The 23,899-nt window shown below is 37.1% G+C and overlaps 1 protein-coding gene across 2 annotated transcripts in view; it reads left to right on the top strand.

The window, feature by feature from the left end:
* The window catches only part of VAV3 (vav guanine nucleotide exchange factor 3), a 433,329-nt gene that overhangs the window by 383,087 nt on the left and 26,343 nt on the right, over positions 1-23,899 (top strand). For both annotated transcript variants that reach the window (XM_027536347.1, XM_027536346.1), the window contains exons 22-24: positions 8,322-8,356; positions 17,221-17,337; positions 17,920-18,007. In XM_027536347.1, coding sequence (XP_027392148.1) covers positions 8,322-8,356; positions 17,221-17,337; positions 17,920-18,007 — 240 coding nt within the window. The remainder of the gene's footprint in view (positions 1-8,321; positions 8,357-17,220; positions 17,338-17,919; positions 18,008-23,899) is intronic.

Raw genomic sequence — 23,899 nt, forward strand, 5'->3', positions numbered from 1 at the left:
CTGGAGAGGGTGTGGAGAAAAAGGGAACCCTCCTACACTATGGATATTGTTGCAGCCATTATGGAATTATGTATGGAGGTTCCTTAAAAACCTAAAAATGGAGTTACCATACCAAGCAATCCCACTCCTGGGCATATATCCAGAGAAAACCATGGTTCAAAAAGATACATGCATCCCAATGTTCATTGCAGCACTGTTTGCAAGAGCCAGAACATGGAAGCAACCGAACTGTCCACTGACAGAGGAATGGACAAAGAAGATGTGGCACATATATGCAATGGAATATTTCATAGTCATTAAAAAAATGTAATAATGCTATTTACAGCAACATGGATCAACCTGAAGATAATCATATTAAGTCAGACACAGAAAGACAAATATCAATGATATTGCTTATATGTAGACTCTAAGGGAAGAAAAAAAGAATTTAGTTACAAAACAGGAACAGACTCACAGAATTAGAAAACAAACTTACGTTTACCATGGGAAAGGGTGGGATGGGGAGGTATAATTGGGAGTTTGGGATTGATATATACACACTGTTACTTTTAAAATAAATAAGCAACAGGATTATACTGTATAGCACAGGGAACTCTGCTCAATACTCATAACAACCTAAATGGGAAAAGAATTTTAAAAAGAATAGATGCGTGTATAACTGGATCACTTTGCTGTACACATGAAACTAACACAACATTGTTAATCAATAATATTCAAATATAAAATAAAAATTTAAAAGAAACATAAGATTATTACACATTGACTTATTTTCTCAATGCAAGTACCCATCTCTCTAGATTCGTACCGCAAACAATTTCTACAGATAAAGTTACAGGGATTATAAATTCACAATTTGAAATCATTACATTTATGAGGAAATAAACGCATCTTAAGGAAAAATCAACAAAACAATAACATGAGGAATTATATTCACAAGGATAGCAGAAAATTCAATTATCAGATACTAAGTTCAAAACTGTATATTTAATATGGTTGAAGAAATTAAAGGGGCATACTCCATTACCAAGTAGGCTTTATCCCAGGGATGTAAGGATTCTTCAATATCCACAAATCAGTGTAATACACCACATTAACAAGTTGAAAAATAAAAGCCATATGATTATCTCAGTAGATGCAGAGAAAGCCTTTGACAAAATTCAACATCTATTTATGATAAAAACTCTCCATAAAGCAGGAATAGAAGGAACATACCTCAACATAATAAAAGCTATATATGACAAACCCACAGCAAACATTATCCTCAATGGTGAAAAATTGAAAGCATTTCCCCTGAAGTTAGGAACAAGACAAGGGTGTCCACTCTCACCACTACTATTCAACATAGTTTTGGAAGTTTTGGCCACAGCAATCAGAGCAGAAAAAGAAATAAAAGGAATCCAAATTGGAAAAGAAGAAGTAAAACTCTCACTGTTTGCAGATGACATGATCCTCTACATGGAAAACCCTAAAGACTCCACCAGAAAATTACTAGAGGTAATCAATGAATATAGTAAAGTTGCAGAATATAAAACCAACACACAGAAATCCCTTGCATTCCTATACACTAATAATGAGAAAATAGAAAGAGAAATTAAGGAAACAATTCCATTCACCATTGCAACGAAAAGAATAAAATACTTAGGAATGTATCTACCTAAAGAAACAAAAGACCTGTATATAGAAAACTATAAAACACTGGTGAAAGAAATCAAAGAGGACACTAATAGATGGAGAAATATATCATGTTCATTGATCAGAAGAATCAATATAGTGAAAATGAGTATACTTCCCAAAGCAATCTATATCCCAATGCAATCCCTATCAAGCTACCAATGGTATTTTTCACAGAGCTAGAACAAATAATTCCACAATTTGTATGGAAATACAAAAAAACCTCGAATAGCCAAAGCAATCTTGAGTAAGAAGAATGGAACTGGAGGAATCAACCTGCCTGACTTCAGGCTCTACTACAAAGCCACAGTCATCAAGACAGTATGGTACTGGCACAACAACAGAAATATAGATCAATGGAACAAAATAGAAAGCCCAGAGATAAACCCACGTACCTATGGACACCTTATCTTTGACAAAGGAGGCAAGAATATGCAATGGAGAAAAGACAATCTCTTTAACAAGTGGTGCTGGGAAAACTGATCAACCACTTGTAAAAGAATGAAATTAGAACACTTTCTAACACCATACACAAAAATAAACTCTAAATGGATTAAAGATCTAAACATAAGACCAGAAACTATAAAACTCTTAGAGGAGAACATAGGCAAAACACTCTCCAACATACATCACAGCAGGATCCTCTATGACCCACCTCCCAGAATATCGGAAATAAAAGCAAAAATAAACAAATGGGATCTAATTAAAATTAAAAGCTTCTGCACAACAAAAGAAACTATAAGCATGGTGAAAAGACAGCCGTCAGAATGGGAGAAAATAATAGCAAATGAAGCAACTGACAAACAACTAATCTCAAAAATATACAAGCAACTCCTGCAGCTCAATTCCAGAAAAATAAACGACCCAATCAAAAAATGGGCCAAAGAACTAAATAGACATTTCTCCAAAGAAGACATACATATGGCTAACAAACACATGAAAAGATGCTCAGCATCACTCATTATCAGAGAAATGCAAATCAAAACCACAATGAGGTACCATTTCACGCCAGTCAGAATGGCTGCGATCCAAAAGTCTACAAGCAATAAATGCTGGAGAGGATGTGGAGAAAAGGGAACCCTCTTACACTGTTGGTGGGAATGCAAACTAGTACAGTCACTATGGAGAACAGTGTGGAGATTCCTTAAAAAACTGGAAATAGAACTGGCATACAGCCCAGCAGTCCCACTGCTGGACATACACATCGAGGAAACCAGAATTGAAAGAGACACGTGTACCCCAATGTTCATCGCAGCACTGTTTGTAATAGCCAGGACATGGAAGCAACCTAGATGTCCTTCAGCAGATGAATGGATAAGAAAGCTGTGGTACATATACACAATGGAGTATTACTCAGCCATTAAAAAGAATACATTTGAATCAGTTCTAATGAGGTGGATGAAACTGGAGCCTATTATACAGAGTGAAGTAAGCTGGAAAGAAAAGCACCAATACAGTATACTAACACATATATATGAATTTAGAAAGATGGTAATGATAACCCTATATGCGAGACAGCAAAAGAGACACAGATGTATAGAACAGTCTTTTGGACTCTGTGGGAGAGGGAGGCAGGGGATGATTTGGGAGAATGGCATTAAAACATGTATAATATCATGTAAGAAATGAATCACCAGCCCAGGTTCGATGCAGGATACAGGAAGCTTGGGCCTGGTGCACTGGGATGACCCAGAGGGATGGTACGGGGAGGGAGGTGGGAGGAGGGTTCAGGATGGGGAACACATGTATACCCGTGGTGGATTCATGTTGATGTATGGCAAAACCAATTCAATATTGTAGAGAAAAAAAAGTAAAGGGGGAATAAAAGTCTGAGAGGATATTTAATGTTTGGGCATACTTGAAAAGAATCAAGTACACTAATTGAAATGAGAACCTTAATGGAAATATTACAAAATTTATTAGACTCGAGTAGAAAATTAGAAGAAAAATCTGAAGAAATTTCTCAGTGAACAATCCAGAAAGATTAAGATATGGAGAATGTAAGATAATGGAGTGATAAAGTTCAAATGCATCTTATTGAAACACTATAGATAATTGTGGGAAAGCAATGTTCAAATAATGGCTTAGAATTTTCCAGGATTTATGATAAAGATAAGTGTATATTAAAGTTAATGAATACCTAGATACATTTTAGTGAAACTTCAGAACATCAAAGACAAAGTGAAAATATTAAAATGAACCTGAGATAAAACTATCAAGGGTTGATGATTAAACGTAACAAACAACAGTGAGAGCTTCTAGTTCTGGTCACTGTCAGGTAGCTCCTATTGGATCAATCCTCCCACAGAAAATAACTACAAACTCTGTAGTCTCATACACACACACACACACATATATATATGATTCTGTGTGTGTATGTATATATGCACCATGCAGGGTGGTTAAAATTCAGATATAATAGAAACCTCACAGTATTACTGGTTTAAAGTGGCAGAATGTAGAGTTTGAAATAAACACAAGCTGGAAAGGGAGATAGGAAATCTTAGGACAGGAAAGACAGAGGTTGCAGTTGGGGTTCAAACAAATTAACTGCCTACTTTAAGAAATATCACACTCTTTGTAAGAGCATAACTGAATTCAGAGCCTCTACAACATTCTCATTCAAATTGTCCAAGATACTAAATAATGAGTATACAAACAAACAGGAAAATATGAACCACACTCAGCAGAAAAGGCAATTAAAGGATAACAACCCTCAGATGTCCCAAATGATGGAACCTGCAGGAAAGGATTTTTTAAATAACTATTATAATTGTGCTCAAGGACAAAAAGGAAAATAGAGTTGGCTCTAGAAACGTGCAGAGGTTAGGGCCCTGACCCTCAAGCAGTGGAAAATCTATCTATAACATATAGTCAGCCCTCTATATCTACACTTCCTCCATATCTGTGGTTCTACCTTCACGGATTCAACCAAATGCAAATCGTATAGTATGGTAGTATTTACTATTGGAAAAAATGCACAAGTAAGTGGACCCCTGCGGTTTAAACTCATTTTGTCCAAGGGTTAACTATATGTTTATAATGAATGGACAGGAGACCTCAGCAAACAGGAACTATAAAATAGAAACAAATTGAAATTTTATACAGTGAGATTTCAATATTTGAAACAGTAAGAATAATATGTTCAAAGTTTTGAAGAAAATTAGAAATCTAATCTATCTAGAAAACTGTCTTTCTTTAGTAAGGATGAAATAATGACATCTCTAGCCTAACAAACACATTAAGTTCACTTCTGTCTCATCTAGCTTTTACAAGATGTACTTAGGAAGAAGAGTGTAGCTTATGTATAATTTCACATGCATGCAGTATTTCCAATAAAACTTTTAAAAAATTCTATATCTGTAGCAGAAGTTTAACAATGGAAACAGCCTATGATGAAGGCATAAAAAGGCATTGGGGGAAAACTATTAAAAAAATTATTTATAGCTTTTCTATGTGAGATATTCATCCAAAGGCCCAAAGTATACATGAAAGAAAGGGGGAGGGCTCATGTGAGATTAAAAAGGACAGGATTCTACTCTCATGAAGGGGATCATAGCTGAGAAACACATAGCTGGCTCATCAGACATCAGAATGCACTCACTGTAGAAAGAATAAGATCCAGGCGGACACATCAGGAGTGAAGAGCATCAGATGCCCATTCTGCTTTAGAATTTTATGTTACCCTTAACTTTTATGGCTCCTTCCCAGCCAAGAAAATACACAGCCAAAATATGTTGAAGCTGTTTACCTCCTCCCTCCCTCCTCTTTTTCTCTTTTCGTTGTTGTTCCCAGAAAGAGAGACTGTGTTATGAATAAACATACATTTAAAGAATACAAAGAGGTAGAGGGAAGGAGGAAAAAAATTTTTTTCCCTTTCAGACTTTAGAGGCCATCTATATCTTATCAAAACAGAAACAAAGATTGATTTCTATTTGTGAAAATAAAATCGTATAAGAAAATATTTACAGGATTTGAATGACAGGAAGTGTCATTTACTTTCAATACTATTTGCTGTATATCAGGATCTTTCATGGTGCTGAAGCTTAAAATGTAATCCATCAGTTCAGTTCTGTCACTCAGTCCTGTCCGATTCTTTGCGACCCCATGAATCGCAGCATGCCAGGCCTCCCTGTCCATCACCAACTCCCAGAGTTCACTCAAACTCACGTCGATCGAGTCGGTGATGCCATCCAGCCATCTCATCCTCTGTCGTCCCCTTCTCCTTCTGCCCCCAATCCCTCCCAGCATCAGAGTCTTTTCCAATGAGTCAACTCTTCCCATGAGGTGGCCAAAGTATTGGAGCTTCAGCTTCAACATCACTCCTTCCAATGAACACCCAGGACTGGTCTCCTTTAGAATGGACTGGTTGGATCTCCTTGCAGTCCAAGGGACTCTCAAGAGTCTTCTCCAACACCACAGTTCAAAAGCATCAATTCTTCGGCACTCAGCTTTCTTCAGAGTCCAACTCTCACGTCCATACATGACCACTGGATAAACCATAGCCTTGACTAGACGGACCTTTGTTGGCAAAGTAATGTCTCTGCTTTTGAATATGCTATCTAGGTTGGTCATAACTTTCCTTCCAAGAAGTAAGCGTCTTTTCATTTCATGGCTGCAATCACCATCTGCAGTGATTTTGGAGCCCAAAAACATAAAGTCTGACACTGTTTCCACTGTTTCCCCATCTATTTCCCATGAAGTGATGGGACCAGATGCCATTATCTTCATTTTCTGAATGTTGAGCTTTAAGCCAACTTTTTCACTCTCCTCTTTCACTTTCATCAAGAGGCTTTTTAGTTCCTCTTTACTTTCTGCCATAAGGGTGGTGTCACCTGCATATCTGAGGTTATTGGTATTTCTCCCGGCAATCTTGATTCCAGCTTGTGCTTCTTCCAGCCCAGTGTTTCTTACGATGTGCTCTGCATATAAGTTAAATAAGCAGGGTGACAATATACAGCCTTGATGTACTCCATTTGGAACCATTCTGTTGTTTCATGTCCAGTTCTAACCGTTGCTTCCTGACCTGCATATAGTTTTCTCAAGAGGCAGGTCAGGTGATCTGGTATTCCCATCTCTTGAAGAATTTTCCACAGTTTATTGAGATCCACACAGTCAAAGGCTTTGGCATAGTCAGTAAAGCAGAAAGAGATGTTTTTCTGGAACTCTTTTGCGTTTTCCATGATCCAGCGGATGTTGTCAATTTGATCTCTGGTTCCCCTGCCTTTTCTAAAACCAGCTTGAACATCTGGAAGTTCATGGTTCATGTACTGCTGAAGCCTGGCTTGGAGAATTTTGAGCATTACTTTACTAGCGTGTGAGATGAGTGCAATTGTACGGTAGTTTGAGCATTCTTTGGCATTGCCTTTCTTTGGGACTGGAATGAAAACTGACCTTTTCCAGTCCTGTGGCCACTGCTGAGTTTTCCAAATTTGCTGGCATATTGAGTGCAGCACTTTCACAGCATCACCTTCCAGGATTTGAAATAGCTCAACTGGAATTCCATCGCCTCCACTAGCTTTGTTCGTAGTGATGCTTTCTAAGGCCCACTTGACTTCACATTCCAGGATATCTGGCTCTAGGTGAGTGATCACACCATCATGATTATCTGGGTCGTGAAGCTCTTTTTTGTACAGTTCTTCTGTGTATTCTTGCCACCTCCTCTTAATATCTTCTGCTTCTGTTAGGTCTATACCATTTCTGTCCTTTATCGAGCCCATCTTTGCATGAAATGTTCCATAGGATAACATATTTAAGTATTGATAACTTTAGAGATGTTCTGACCAGAAGGATAGTTTTTAAATTATAACTCTTAACCTGGAAGGTCAAAACAGTAATAGCCCATTATGAAAATGGACATAGCACAGATATATTCATATTGACCATACTTCAGTTACACTTGAGAGTAACAGCATTTTTAATCACCTAATGTAAATGGACTCAATGTAAATACTATAGAATACATACATCAAAGATTCAGGTGATTCATGAAGATTAAGTAGTATGCATATAATTTGTTATTTTATGAATATTAGTGTGCCTTCTTTGACTTTGTTCATTTTCTACTTGCAGTTAGCAACTGGAAGTTTTCTTTTTATTTGCATAGAAAATGTAGTTTTTCTCTTTTGTAAAGCTACATAGGAAAAAAAGGTAAAACTGAATATTTCCCATGACATTTCATAAAAAAAAACAGGTCTTCCAGTTGGTAGACTTCTAAACTAGAGTTTAAAATTTATGTTACATAATAAGAGTCTATATCTAGTGTATATTGTTTATTTTGCCTGATTTTCCAATGTCTTGGGAAAGCAGAGTGCTATTAGGTTTTCCTAACATTTTCATTTTATCTTTCTATGAAAAGATTAAACTGCCTTGAAAATTAATACTGAAAGATTCCAATTCATATTTTCTTGTTATCTCTTTCTTGAGAGGTAAAGTGGCAATAAAATGAATGAAAGAATTAAAGTGAAATGAATTATTTTCTACTTATCTAAATATACTGTGATTCGCACTATATAATATTGCCAATGATAGTTCTAGGACTGTGCTATTTAGGCTTTTATAGAGCTGAGTTAGCTGAACTGAATTAATGATTGATTTCTAAAAGCTTCCCTTAAGTAATATTAATCTATTTTTGCCTTTTTATATCCTAGGTGCCCAAACCAGTAGATTATTCTTGCCAACCCTGGTAAGTATTAAAAATGTTTATGTCGCTGAGTTGAAATACCATACCTTTAGCTCAAGGACGGCTTAAATGTGGGAGTAGTAAACTACATTCCATTTCTGTTTGTCCTGGCTAAAGATGTTTTCACATGTAACAGAACACCATAATGAATTTATATACTACTGAGCTTTTCCATATCTTTATCAGAGAGTGGTGCATGTGAGTACAAGTGCAAGTACTTGGCTGTAAATCCAAAGTTTATCATCGCCAAAAGTGGAATGGGACATGGGCAAATATGCATATTGTATTTTAGAATAGGTTTCATGAAATTGAGAGGGGGGGCAGAATGTATAATTTCATTGTCTGAAACAAAAACTTAGCCCAGAAAGGATTGTTGTTGTTTAGTTGCTAAGTCGTGTCTGACTTTTGCAACCCCACGGACTACAGCACACCAGGCTTCCCTGTCCTTCACTATCTCCCAGAGTTTGCTCAAATACATGTCCATTGAATCAGTGTCATTCTCTGTAGCCACCTCCTCCTGCCCTCAATCTTTCCCAGCATTAGAGTCTTTACCAATGAGTTGGCTCTTTGCATCAGGTGGCCGGCGTATTGGAGCTTCAGCTCCATCATCAGTCCTTCTAATGAACATTTAGGGTTAATTTCTTTTAGGATAGACTGTTTTGATCTGCTCACAGTCCAAGGAACTCTCAAAAGTCTTCTCCAGCACCACGATGCAAAAGCATCAATTCTTCAATTTTCAGCCTTCTTTATGGTCCAACTCTCACATCCATACCTGACTACTGGAAAAACCATAGCTTTGACTATACTTTTCCTCCATCTATTTGCTATGATGGGACCAGATGCCATGATCTTTGGTTTTTGAATGTTGAGTTTTAAGCTAGTTTTTTCCCTCTCTTCTCTCACTCTCATCAAGAAGCTCTTCAGTTCCTCTTCACTTTCTGCCATTAAAGTGGTAGCATCTTTATATCTGAAGTTGTTGATATTTCTCCTAGCAATCTTGATTCTGGCTTGTGATTCAGGCAGCCCAACATTTCATGTGATATACTTTACATATAAGTTAAATAAGCAGGGTGACAATATACAGCTTTGATGTACTCCTTTCCCAGTTTTGAACCAGTACAGTGTTACATGTCCAGTTCTAACTGTTGCTTGTTGACATGCATACACGTTTCTCTGAAGATAGATAAGGTGGTCTGGTATTCCCATCTCTAAGAACTTTTCACAGTTTGATGTGATTTACACAGTCAAAGGCTTTAGTGTAGTCAATGAAGCAGAAGTAGATGTTTTTCTGGAATTCCCTTGCTTTCTCCATGATGTTGGCATTTGATGGTTCCTCCACCTTTTCTAAACCCAGCTTGAACATCTGGAAGTTCTTGGTTCATGTACTGTTGAAGCGTAGCTTAAAGGATTTTGAGCATAAGAGTATAACCTTGTTAGCTTGTGAAATGAGCATAATTGTAAGGTAGTTTGAATACTCTTTGGCATTGGAATGAAAACTGACCTTTTCCAGTCCTGTGGCCACTGCTGGATTTTCCAAATTTGCTGACATATTGAGTGTAGCACTTTCACGGCATCATCTTTTAGGGTTTGAGATAGCTCAGCTGGAATTCCATCACCTCCACTAGCTTTGTTTGTAGTAATGCTTCCTAGGTCCACTTGACTGCCCACTCTAGGATGTCTGGCTCTAGGTGAGTGACCACATCATTGTGGTTATCTGGGTCATTAAGACCTTTTTTGTATAATTCTTCTATGTATTCTTGCCACCTTTTCTTAATCTCTTATGTTTCTATTAGATCCTTATCATTTCTGTCCTTTATCATGCCCATCCTTGTATGAAATATTCCCTTGATATCTCCAATTTTCTTAAAGAGATCTCTATTCTTTCCCATTCTATAGTTTTCCTCTATTTCTTTGCATTGTTCCTTATACAGATGTTGGAAAGATGAAATAAAATGTGTATAATACTAAGTACATAGTAAGTACCCAAAATATGTTAATTAGCATCATATGTTTGATTATAACTATTCTAAACAATTTTTCTGGTTGAAGATGTCATTTTCTCTTAAACTCATAATGTCTAAAAAGTAATAATCATTATCTATTGTTTCCTTGTTTCTGTTAGTGATATGGCTAACCTCCTCTTAAAATGACTGCATCTATTTTCATTTTCTTGATATTAAAATGTATGCATACAAATTAGAAATCAGGGTATGAATATAAATGAGGTATTCTGAGAGTATATAGTAAGTACTAGTTCAGTTTGAAAGTGTAGGTAACACCTGAGTTTCTTGATATTTTAAACTGATCATTTTCTGTTATATAACCAAAGCATGAAAAATGTCAGGTTACTGTAGGAAAACATTGTCCATAGTATGGGATCCTTTTCTCAGCAGTCTTACTCTTCCTCCCCGGCCACATCTGCTTTGTGTAATCATTGTCTATTTTCTCTGACATCCTTCCCTGGCTTTAACACTGAGCCCGCTGAGAAATTATAGCAGGTCTGTGATAGAACTACAAATCTTTGCTATATGTTTACCTCTTTTAAGACAAATTTGAGGTCTTAGTTTTCATGGAATTAAAGACTGTAACCCTGACAAATTAATTTTGGAACAGAACTGATAGCATGGATAATCAAACTGTAAAGCATCAACAACTGGTGAAATCATGAAAGTGTGCTAATAGTTTCCTTCTCTTTTCTTTTACTATTTCTATATAAGAAGGCATAATAGTTACAAAACTAATGACATTAGAGAAATACGAATGCCACACACAAGATAGATTTTATGAAATAAACTGATTTGATACCTGGGAACCATTCAGAACACAGGAGATTAGCTTTTGAATCCTTTCTTTTAAAATGTACCCTTGCCAATATGTAAAATTCTATTGAAATTATGACCAAATAGTATTGTTTCTAATGATAAAAAAATCAAGATGTTTAGATGAAGGAACACCCTTGAAAACAGTAAGAAATAAAGATAATAGAATTTCAAAATTACTTTTTCTTTTCTAAGAAACTTGGGACAGTTTCTTCACACTAAGCAGGCAGTTTCATGTGAAATGCTTTCTGCTAAGGAACAAAATCATCAACCATATCAGAAAATGAAACCTTCAATTTTAGAAAAACTAAACTGTTTAGAGAAAAATTACACTGTGGTTTTCAAGTCATTAAGAGGGCTTCCCTGATAGCTTAGTCTCAGTTGGTAAAGAATCTGCCTGCAATGAAGGAGACCCCAGTTTGATTCCTGGGTCAGGAAGATCTCCTGGAGAAGGGATAGACTACCTACTCCAGTGTTTTTGATCTTCCCTTGTGGCTCAGCTGGTAAAGAATCCACCTGCAGTGCGGGAGACCTGGGATCTATCCCTGGGTTGGGAAGATCCCCTGGAAAAGGGAAAGGCTGCCCACTCCGGTATTCTGGCCTGAAGAATTAATTACATGAACTGTATAGTCCATGGGGTCACAAAGAGTCAGACAGGACTGAGCGACTTTCACTTTCTCAAGTCATTAAGGAGTTAAATATCCTTGTTATTTTCACATTTTAAAGCTGTTCCCGTAAGGTAAACTTTGTCTCTTTTATAAGCCATGAATCTTCAGTCTGTGTTTTTGGGTGTCATGAAGACTGGGGTGAGACATGGGGCTCACATCTGGGGAACTGTCTGAAAATCCTTATGGAGAAAAGGATGCAGATACCACTGTCCCTGCCTCATCCTCCAAGAAGTCAGACAACTTAACTTTCCCTCCCTTAGCAAGAGACATGAATTAGAGGGTATATTACTTGGAAAAATTGAGCCATATGAGGCCTAGACTTGGAAAGAGCAGGCCCAGCAAAAATTGGCAGAGATGCTATACTGAAAACAGATCAGTCAAATTAAGGAAAGTCAGTATACAGACTGATGATGATCCTCAGTTCCTTTGTACAGCTCAATTACAGTACTGCGACAGCTGTGTCTTACACACATGGACTACTCTCTTCTTCCATCCAGATAGGAATTGGGAAGATTTTTCTCTAAAGAAATAGAATAGACTCAGAATTAAAAACCTAAAATCCAGCCCCATCATCAGCTTCTTCCCACATGATCAGATTCCAACCCAGTGAGCCTCCCATACTGCCCCCACACAGAACTCCCAGTCAGTTCTTAGATGCCTTTCTCGCTTTCTTTTTTTTTTTAATTGAAGGATAATTGCTTTACAGAATTTTGTTGTTTTCTGTCAAACCTCAACATGAACCAGTCATAGGTATACATATATCCCCTCCCTTTTGAACCTTCCTCCCATCTCCCTCCCCATCCCATCCCTCTAGGTTGATACAGAGCCCTGTTTAAGTTTCCTGAGCCATACAGCAAAATGTGAGCAGACAACAAAGAGTAACCTGACATTTGAGAAAAGCCTTGAAGTAAAGAAAAAAATAAATGTCAAAAAGAAACTTGGAAGAATTACAAACATTAGCATGGGCAGAAGAGAGAAGCCTTTAATTTATATTCTCAGAATTAAGAGATAATATATCCATACAAGTGAGCTGGATGTTTTATAAAAGAGACAGAGATTGAGAATGAAAAAGAGTTCTCTAAGTATTGAGTAGAGAAATTGGAAAATAAAGTTGAATAAATCCTCTAGAAAATCAAAGAGAGATAATAGAGAAAAGGTAGAGCAAACAACTGACCTGAGAAGTCCGGCCTTCATTTAATAGGAACTTGAGAAAGAGAAACTAACAACAATTATATATATATAAAAAGATAAAACCCCAAATTTTTTAGAACTGAAGGCTATATGACTGTACATCAAAGATGCTCCTGAGAGCCCAGGACAACACTCAACTTTTTAGTAGAGCATATAACCGGAAGGCTTATTATTATGAACTTTGCTATATAGAGCAATGAATTTGAGTTTCCAGAGAGGGAAAAAAAAAAGATAAAGACTCAGAAATCAGAATGGCATTGAATTGGAAGTTAGAAAAGCAGAACAGTGCCTTAAAATTTGAGAAGACAATGATTTGTCACCTAGAATTATTTATCCAGCCAAATTGTGAATTAAGGATTATTAAGTAAAATACAAATATCATAGATATGAGACCTTCTAAGTATTACATCCCATATATTCGTTTAAGATCTGAGGAATTAGCTAGTAAACCAGGAAAGAGGGAGATACAAAGTCTAGGAAATGGGAGTGAAGGGATTCCAGGACCACACTAATTCAGTAGGCTTGGAGAGAAAGCAGTGGTGATTAGACCAAGAGGGTGGAGGGTTTGGGGAAAATAGATGTCTCCATAGAAAGAATTAATAGGTACAGTACATGGTGCTGAACAGGTATCACTGTGGGGTTTATAATTCGTTTGGAGAATTTGGAAAAAAAAATTTGGGTAGAGACAAAGAAGCTTGAGCAAACAAAAACTTGAGGACTTGTTTGTTGATGTTGGATGTTCTTCGAATGTGACAACATGACAAAACTGGGTCAGATTATGGCTAGGCTTTGGGGCAGTTTCAGAAAGGAGAGTGAGGGGCAGCACTATGATGGCATGAGCGTAAGTGGAGAAACAGTGGTTTTCTGTCCTGGGATCTGAAATTGATAAAAACTCAGAAGGCTAAGAGAGAGAAGGAGGGCCTGAGAAAATATCTGAAAAGATTATAGCCAAATACTTCCCTAACATGAGAAATTTACTCAAATTCAGGAAGTGCAGCATTCCTTCCATACAAGATAAACCAAGGAGGAATATTTTAACATGTATTAATCAAACAGACAAAAATAAAAGACAAAGAAAAAAATATTAAAGTCAACAAGGGAAAAGCAACAAATAACATACAGGGGAACCCTGATAAGGTTATCTGCTGATTTTTAAGCAGAAATTCTGCAGACCAGAGGGAGGCACAATATATGTCATCTGATGAAAGGGAAAAACCTACAACCAAGAATACTCTATCCAGGAAGGCTCTCAGTCAGTTTCAATGGAGAAATCAGAAGTTTCACAGATAAGCAAAAACTAAGAGAATTCAGCACCACCAGACCACCTTTGCAACAAATGCTAAAGGAACTTCTGTAGGTGGAAAAGAAAAGGCCACAGCTAGAATCAAGAAAACTACAAATGTGAAATCTCACTGGTAAGAGAGATTTTCCTAAACATAGGATATCATCCATATACAAATATGATATCAAAACCAGCAGTTTTGAGAAGAGGAGAATACAAATGCAGGATACTGGAGATGAACTTGAAATTAAGGGATCAGCAACATAAAACAATTGTGTATATTTGTAGACTGCTATATCAAAATGTCATGGGAGATACATAATGGGAGAAGACAGGATGGCAGGGTAGAAGGACATGAATTCACATGAGATACAGCCGAGAAGTTCATGAAAAGATGCTGAACACTGCTAATTATTAGAGAAATGCAAATCAAAACTACAATGAGGAATCACCTCCTCACACCAGTCATTATGACCAACATCAAAAAATCTACAAACAATAAGTGCTCCAGATGGTGTGGAGAAAGGTGAATCCTCCTACACTGTTGGTGGGAATGTAAATTGGTGCGGTCACTATAGAGAACAGTATTTAGCTTCCTTACAAAACTAAAAATAAAGCTACCATATGATCCAGCAGTCCCACACCTGGGCATATACGTGGAGAAAACCATGGTTCAAAAGGATACATGCATCCCAATGTTCATTGCCATGCTGTTTACAATAGCTAAGACATGGAAGCAACCCATAACTCCAGTGATGGATGAATGGATAAAGATATGGTACATATATACAAAAGGTATAACTTAGCCATAAAAAGAATGAAATAACTCAGCCATAGAAAAAGAATGAAATAATGCTATCTGCAGCAACATGGATGGACTTGGAGATGATCACACTAAGTGAAGTGAGACAGAGAAAGACAAATATATGACATCAGCTTATATACAGAGTCTTCAAAACTAATACAAATGAACTTATTCACAAAACAAACAGACTCACAGACTTAGAGAACTTAGGGTTACTGAGAGGAAAGGTCAGGCAGGAGGGATAGATTGGGAGTTTGGGACTGACATGTACATACTGCTATATTGAAAATAGATAATCAACAAGGATCTACTGTATAGCGTAGAGAACTCTGCTTGATCTCTGTAATAACCTAAATGAGAAAATAATTTTGAAACAGAATACATACACACACATATATATAGAACTGAGTCACTCTGCTGTCAGATGAAACTAAACAACACTGTTAATCAAATATACTCCAATATAAAATAAACATTTTTAAATGCTGTACCCATGGTGCTTCAGTGGTAAAGAATCCACCTGCCAATGCAGGAAATGCAGCTTTGATCCCTGAGTCAAAAAGATTCCCTGGAGAAGGAAATGGCAACCCACTCCAGTATTCTTGCCTGGAAAATTCCACGGACAGCAGAGCCTGGTGGGCTATAGTCCATGAGGTTGCAAAGAGTCGGACACAACTTAGCAACTAAACAAGAACAACAACATATATTTTAACTTAAAATAAACTACATTCAGTTCAATTCAGTCACTCAGTCGTGTCCGACTCTCTGCAACCCCATGAATCGCAGCACGCCAGGCCTCCCTGTCCATCACAAACTCCCGGAGTTCACTCAGACTCAAGTCCATTGAGTTAGTGATGCCATCAGCCATCTCATACTCTGGCGTCCCCCTCTCCTCGTGCCCTCAACCCCTCCCAGCATCAGTCTTTTCCAATGAGTCAGCTCTTTGCATGAGGTGGCCAAAGTACTGGAGTTTCAGCTTCAGCATCATTCCCTCCAAAGAAATCCCCTACATTACCACCCAAAAAAAAAAAAAAAAAACCTCCTGGGAACCACAAACCAAAAATCTACAATTGAAACACACAATTAAAAAAACAAAGCAATCCAAACACATCACTAAAGATAGACATCAAATGACAAGAGGAGAGAACAAAAGAGGAGGGGAAGAAAAAAGATCTTCAAAAACAAATTCAGTCTCCTTGAACTGAACCAGGAATAAATGGAAAGTATGTGAACAGACCAATCATAAGAATATTTTAACATTGAATTTGTCCCTTTTAATGTTGTGGAATTTTTATATGCTTAAGCCAGCAGAGTTTGGGAACAACAGAATTTTGGTTTTGAAAATATCTTTTAAAAATTCTATTTGCTACTAGTAGTTTCTTAAGAAAACTGGTTATCAAAATTGTGGACTAAGAATTAATCTTATATCTAAAAAATAATTATTTAAAAATAATTTAAATTGTCCCTAAATTTTCTTAATACTCAAAGGAGATGTTATTTCATACTGTTTTACCTAGAGAATGTGAAATTTTGGAGGAATGTGTGTATACGTGTGCACGTGTCTATGTCTGAGTGTGTCTTACATAGGCCATCCTTCCCTAAAGTCTTTTTCCTTCTTGACACTAAACTTTCCACAGCCCTCTCCCATGGACGCTAGCCTACCAGGCTCCTCTGTCCATGGGATTTTCCAGGCAATAGTCCTGGAGTGGATTGCCATTTCCTTCTCCAGGGGATCTTCCCAACCCAGGGATCGAACCCCCAGTCTCCCGCGTTGTAGACAGACGCTTTACCGTCTGAGCCACCAGGGAAGTCCCTCTCTGACCCAATACCCACTAAATTCCTCCCTTTGTTCCATTTATTTATTGATAAATGTTTAGTGTGTTTGGCATTGTTCACTTCACTGTTGTAATCTTTGTAGAGACTAAAGTATCTTTGTTTGAATGTATTTAAAGGACATTTTCCTGCATTATTTTTTGAATTAGTATAGCAGTAAAAACAGTTCAGATCTGCCACTAAATTAAAATCCTGACAGATACTTATTTTTAGCCTCTGTTCTCTTTGAGGTACATTACCTAAATTTTCTGTGTCCTTGTTTCTCAAAGGTATGCTGGAGCCATGGAAAGACTGCAGGCAGAGACTGAACTTATTAACAGGGTAAACAGTACTTACCTTGTGAGACACAGGACCAGAGAGTCAGGAGAATACGCAATTAGCATTAAGTAAGTAGGACAAGAAATAGCTTTCCTGTTTTCATAATTGCATAGATCATCTGACGTGTACAACACTGAAGCTGAAAACCAAGGTTCTAATTGCAGCAGAAATAATGCATCATCTCTCTAGACAGTTCATTAATACTTGAAAATATCTGTTAGAAAAAAATGGTATTAAGTGTTATAGGCTGCTAATTGGCATACCAGATTTCTTTCATAACACTGTGCTTTGGTGACTTGATGCGTGTATGTTTCTAGTAAATCCTAAGAATTATAAATTAACAGATTTTATTTTGTTTTCTGTATTCTCAAACTGATCTTATAAATAAATTGGGCAGAATGATTGGTCAAATCTACTGCCCCCCAATCTCACTTCAAAAATTGGTTGTAAAAAAAAAAAAAAATGGTTGTATCTTCAACCAATCTAGTGAATATATTTTGTTAATTAGCTGTCACCAGTGTATTGGCATAGGTATATATTTTGTCTTCGGAATTAATTCCTATAATGTTATTGGGGCATGCCCTCTGGTAATTATTGATTTCTACTGATTAAAAACACATTTATATTCATAAGTTATCCATTGCCCACAGGTACAATAATGAAGCAAAGCACATCAAGATTTTAACAAGAGATGGCTTTTTTCACATTGCGGAAAATAGAAAGTTTAAAAGTTTAATGGTAAGCATTGATTAGTTCTTTTCAATCTGTGGTCCTTAGTTTTCTCTTATTGGAAAGGTCAGTTTAGTTCTATAGTTTCTTGGAAATTTTGCTTGCTGACACATTTAAAGAGAATAATATCTTTTTTGCAGCAGAATCCTGAAAATTTTAAGAATTCTAGTTAAGTTTTATATTACTCTAAACATATTTTTCATTGTAAACTAAGTTTGCAAGTTTAAGATAATATTTCAGGGTCCACACTATATGATTCTTAGAACCATAGACACATTCAGGTTCATTTCATGCAAAATACAATATACTGTCAAATGGAAAACCTTTTTGTATTTTCTAGTCTAAGTGACTTGTGCTACAGTTCTTCTTCATTACCCTCGACAATTAAACATTAACAAGATCACACTTTTACCATACGACAGTGATTTCATAGCAATTTTATATTTAAATTGAAACAGTATATTGTTACCAAGTTGCTTCATATAAAGATGATTCTGATTTTTAAAAGTGCAACTTAGCATACAAGAATATTATGTATTGTCACATAAACAATACATACGTATCATTACATGTGCACTGTTAACAGTAAAGAAAAAAGTTCTTATTTCCTGAAAAGTAGTCTCAGGCCTGTTTCTCAAGTTGGAGAGTCTCTTAAGATAATGAAGAATTTGGATGTAGGACATAAGATGCCTTTGTAGAGCTCTGTTAAGTACTTTGAGTAACATTGGGAAGGACCAGTCATTGACTGAACCATCAATCAAATGATACATACTGCATCCATCTGGAAAACATCTCAGAGCACTTTGCATATGTTAACACTAAAGTTAAAACTTAGTGTAAGACAGTCTTACAAAATAGGCCAGCTTAAAAGTCTTACCCAAAAATTTAGAACTGGATCAAGACAGGAATCAGCATTTTAAAGAAATTGAAGCATCTTGTGACTGAGGGACTGAACTGAATTGAACTGAGTCAAAAGAAAAGTACGGAAACCTGTCTTGACATAAATATCACATTCCCAATTCAAAAGCTAAGGATGGGCAGCATCCTAAGGATGTGTCCTGGAAAATGCAAACCCTGTCAAATTGACAGCCAAGATCCAGGCATTCTCCTTGCTGGCAGCGAGTTATATTCTGCTGGAGCAAGCAAGCTGTGCACAGAGAGAACAGGACCTGAGGAGGTTTCTTCCTGAAAGGAAAACCTAGCAGGTAGGTGGCAAGTGGATGCACAAATAATGAGTGACAGCCCCAGCTGAGACATGAACAAAGCATGCACAGGGGGTCTCCACATCACTGCAAAGACACACCAGCTTGACTCTCACCTGCAGAACGTAGGGTGCTTGGTAATGAGGCTGCTCTGTGGTATCATGGTTAATATGAGACTTTAAAAAAAATGCTGTAGGGCCAAAGTTGACTACCAGCTTTGCTGACTTTGAAAGCAACAAAAGGGACTCCCATCACAAGAGGATGAAAGGAATAATCGCTGGCAAGAACCAGTCAATTCAACTTTGTGTCACCTGGATTCAGCTCAAGAAAGTTCTTCATCCTCTAAGGTTAGATGTGAAAAGCCAGTAGATAACACCATGATCTGGATTAGTGATCATAGAGCCTCAGGTTCCTATGTGCATGGAAAGCTGTGATTATAATATACGCCATAAAGACCAAGATTTCAAGTAATTTGTATCTGAGAGCGGTAAAAGTTTTTTCAGTGATGTTCCAGAAAGGGAAGTAAAAGAGTTCACATAAGCTAACAGAGCTTATTACATGGTGTGTGTAAGACATCAGAAATGTCACTGCTGGAGACATATATATGTGTTTTTTCCCTCCATATCAGGGGATCTTTTGTAAGGAAGTACATAATACAGATAGTTAAAGGGAGGGGATTAAGAATTAATTGCAAAACTACAATGAAACTGAAAACAAAAATAAGCAAATGGATATGATTGTGAAAAGACAGACAAGAGGCTAAAAAATCTCAGTCTTAGATAAATACTTCTGTCAGGAAGAAAATCACTGTAAAAAAATGCTGAAGAGACCACTGAACTCTCCTGGACCTACCTCTTCTTTGTTTCTGTTCATTTCTTCAACAAATTCATATTGAGGCCTCACTGTGTGAAATCGCTGTGATTCTGCAGAATTCTAAAAGGACTCAGTTCTGAAAAAATTCTCAAATTAGTAAATCTATCTGTACCAAAGCCTCAAATAGATCTATACTTGGACCCTAAACTAGGAAATGCCACACCTGGACACCTGATTGGAAGGAATGGCTCCTATCTGAGTACCAGCCCCTCTGGAAGAAGATAAAGGGTTAATAGGCCCTTCTCTCTGGGAGCTAGGGGCTTCCCTCTGCAACTTTAAGGAGTTACCTTTTATCATGCCTTTTGTGTTGTTGGGAGATAACCCAGTTGCCCTTATATCTTGGTCTAGGAATTGAGTTATTTCTTAAGTATAGTTCAGTTTCCTCCCGTCGTGACTGGTAACATTATATCACCTACGTAATATTCATTTATCTAATGACACTCTAGGATTAAATTTAATTGGGAAAGGATGTAAAATGCAAACAAAATCCAGAATTTGTTTTAAATCAGCCAGTTTCTCAAGAAGACTGACCTCAGGTTGTTATAACCTAACCTTTTTTCACCCCCTCTGGTTTCAGTGGCTTGGTTAATCGAAATCTTTGTTTTTCTAGTCATTACATTTAAATTCTAAAGGAATTTCTGTATCCAGATTACAAGGCATTAATTTTGTTCTAATTTTCATGTATGCCAGACAATCCATGTCCAAATGCTGTTTATAAATCATCTCCATTGCCCGTTTCCTTGGTAATTGGAATAACTGGCTCTCACTCATTATTTTTCAGAGAGACTTGAATTGTTGACACCACTGTGTCAGTGTGAGATAAGGAAAGCTTAGTGATTTCTTTTGTTTAGCGTCTTCTTATTTACTTGTAGTACCTGAAGGTCAATGACTGCTAAAGCGGGGGCGGATTAGACTAAAATATAGAAAGCAGAAAGGCATGAATTAGAAGAGCTGCACAGTGGCACTATTTAATTCCACCTAGTAGAAACATGTAGGAAGATCTACCCTCATAAGACGGTAAAAATGGAACTCAAATGTCTTCGATGCTTACTGAAGTGTTTGCAGCTTACCAAGCCATACAGCCCTAGGCCTTGGAAAAGTCATTTTTGCTCCCATAAAATCTGGAGGTGGATAGGTATTAAATGATTAACAAGTCCTTTTCAGTATGATAATTCTGTGTTTTCTACCCAACTTCTCATAAACTTTAATTCATACTACTCATGATATATCATGCATAAAATTCATGTTACTTATAACAAATTACTGATAACATTTATAACAATTTCAGTTACATTAAAGTTCAAAGTTATTGGCTTATGATTACTTTCAGGTTTATTTTCACATTTTTTCCTAAAGAACACACTCAGTTCAATAATAAAACTAAGAGAAGTGTGTTGCTGATGCAAATGATACACTGTATGATTCTTTCAGAGACCTTACAAAATTTTGCATTTAAAAAACTTAAATGAGGGAGGAGGGTTCAGGATGGATTTTCTTTTAAAAATTTAGAAAAAAATAATAAAAAATATATAAATAAATAAAAAACTTAAATGATAATATTGGTCTCTGAGCAGAATTTAATTCCAGACCTTGCCTTCGCAAACCATGTTAAAACCACCATAATATAAACGCTGTATTCTGATCAGTGAAGCCATTTTGGGGATATAAACTTCTAATGCTGTAGGAAGTGTCACTACGAACAAAGCTGTAGGAGGGGATGGAATTCCAGGTGAGCTATTCCAAATCCTGAAAGATGATGCTGTGAAAGTGCTGCACTCAGTATGCCAGCAAATTTGGAAAACTCAGCAGTGGCCACAGGACTGGAAAAGGTCAGTTTTCATTCCAATCCCAAAGAAAAGCAATACCAAAGAATGCTCAAACTACCGCACAATTGTAGTCATCTCACACACTAGTAAAGTAATGCTCAAAATTCTCTAAGCCAGGCTTCAACAGTACATGAACCATGAACTTCCAGATGTTCAAGCTGGATTTAGAAAAGGCAGAGGAACCAGAGACCAAATTGCCAACATCCGCTGGATCATCGAAAAAGTAAGAGAGTTCCAGAAAAACATCTACTTCTGCTTTATTGACTACACCAAAGCCTTTGACTGTGTGGATCACAACAAACTCTCTGAAAAATTCTTCAGAGATGGGAATACCAGACCACCTGACCTGCCTCTTGAGAAATCTGTATGCAGGTCAGGAAGCAAAGTTAGAACTGGACGTGGAACAACAGACTGGTTCCAAATAGGGAAAGGAGTACATCAAGGCTGTATATTGTCACCCTGCTTATTTAACTTAATGCAGAGTACATCATGCAAAATGCCAGGCTGGATGAAACACAAGCTGGAATCAAGACTGCTGGGAGAAATATCAATAAACTCAGATATCCAGATGACACCACCCTTATGGCAGAAAGTGAAGAACTAAAGAGCCTCTTGATGAAAGTGAAAGAGGAGAGTGAAAAAGTTGGTTTAAAACTCATTCAGAAAACTAAGATCATGGCATCTGGTCCCATCACTTCATGGCAAATAGATGGAGAAACAATAGAAACAGTGACAGACTTTATTTTTTGGAGCTCCAAAATCACTGCAGATGGTGACTGCGGCCATGAAATTAAAAGATGCTTGCTCCTTGGAAGAAAAGTTATGACCAACCTAGACAGCATATTAAAAAGCAGAGACATTCCTTTGCCAACAAAGGTCCATCTAGTCAAAGTTATGGTTTTTCCAGTAGTCATGTATGGATGTGAGAGTTGGACTATAAAGAAAATTGAGTGCCAAAGAATTCATGTTTTTGAACTGTGGTGTTGGAAAAGACCCTTGAGAGTCCCTTGGACAGCAAGGGGATCCAACCAGTCCATCCTAAAGGAAATCAGTCCTGAATATTCTTTGGAAGGACTGATGCTGAAGCTGAAACTCCAATATTCGACCACCTGATGCGAAGAACTGACTCATTTGAAAAGACCCTGATACTGGGAAAGATTGAAGGCAGGAGGAGAAGCGGATGACAGAGGATGAGATGGTTGGATGGCATCACCGACTCAATGGACACGAGTTTGAGTAAACTCTGGGAGTTGGTGATGGATAGGGAAGCCTGGTGTGCTGCAGTCCATGGGGTTGCAAAGAGTTGGACATGACTGAGTGACTGAACTGAACTGAAAACTTCTGATATTTTAGCTTTTTTTCTTTTAAGGTGGTCAGATTCTACTCCTTTGCTTCAGCAAGTACACTTATAATCTGGGCCCAAGCAAAGAAGAAAGAATGGAAGAAAAAAAAATTCAAGTTATAGCATGTGCAAAACCATATCATCTTGGGTCTAAGAAAACAAGAAGATACTTAGAAAATGCTCCTTCCCTCTGCTTCCCGTTTTGCATATTTACATTTACCAGGTTACTATTTGGTAATAGTACAATGTAGTTGGGAGCAGAAACTTTGGAGCCAGACACCAGTTATACAACCTTGCCCAAGCTGATTAATCTCACTGAGCCTTGAGCATCAGTGGGGAAAAGACCCATCTCTTGTTTCTTGTCTGAAGATTGTAAGAAACTATATAAAACTATACATATACTATATAAAACTATATATATATACACACACACACACTATATAAAACTATGTAGCACATGTGATCATGGTAGCTCTCATGATTATTCACAGGTACTAGATACTTTATCCCTTCTTTGCTATAGTCTGTGAAATGGTTTATTATCCCATTTTACAGATGTGAAAGGTAAAGCCTCTCCATTTGCTTTATCCAGTACTTGAACCAAACCATGCTGCTTTTAGTTTATGAAGATGGTCTTTGTTATCTTTGTCTGTTCCCA

The sequence above is a fragment of the Bos indicus x Bos taurus genome, chromosome 3 (assembly GCF_003369695.1).
Source record: "Bos indicus x Bos taurus breed Angus x Brahman F1 hybrid chromosome 3, Bos_hybrid_MaternalHap_v2.0, whole genome shotgun sequence".
Taxonomy (NCBI): Eukaryota; Metazoa; Chordata; class Mammalia; order Artiodactyla; family Bovidae; genus Bos; species Bos indicus x Bos taurus.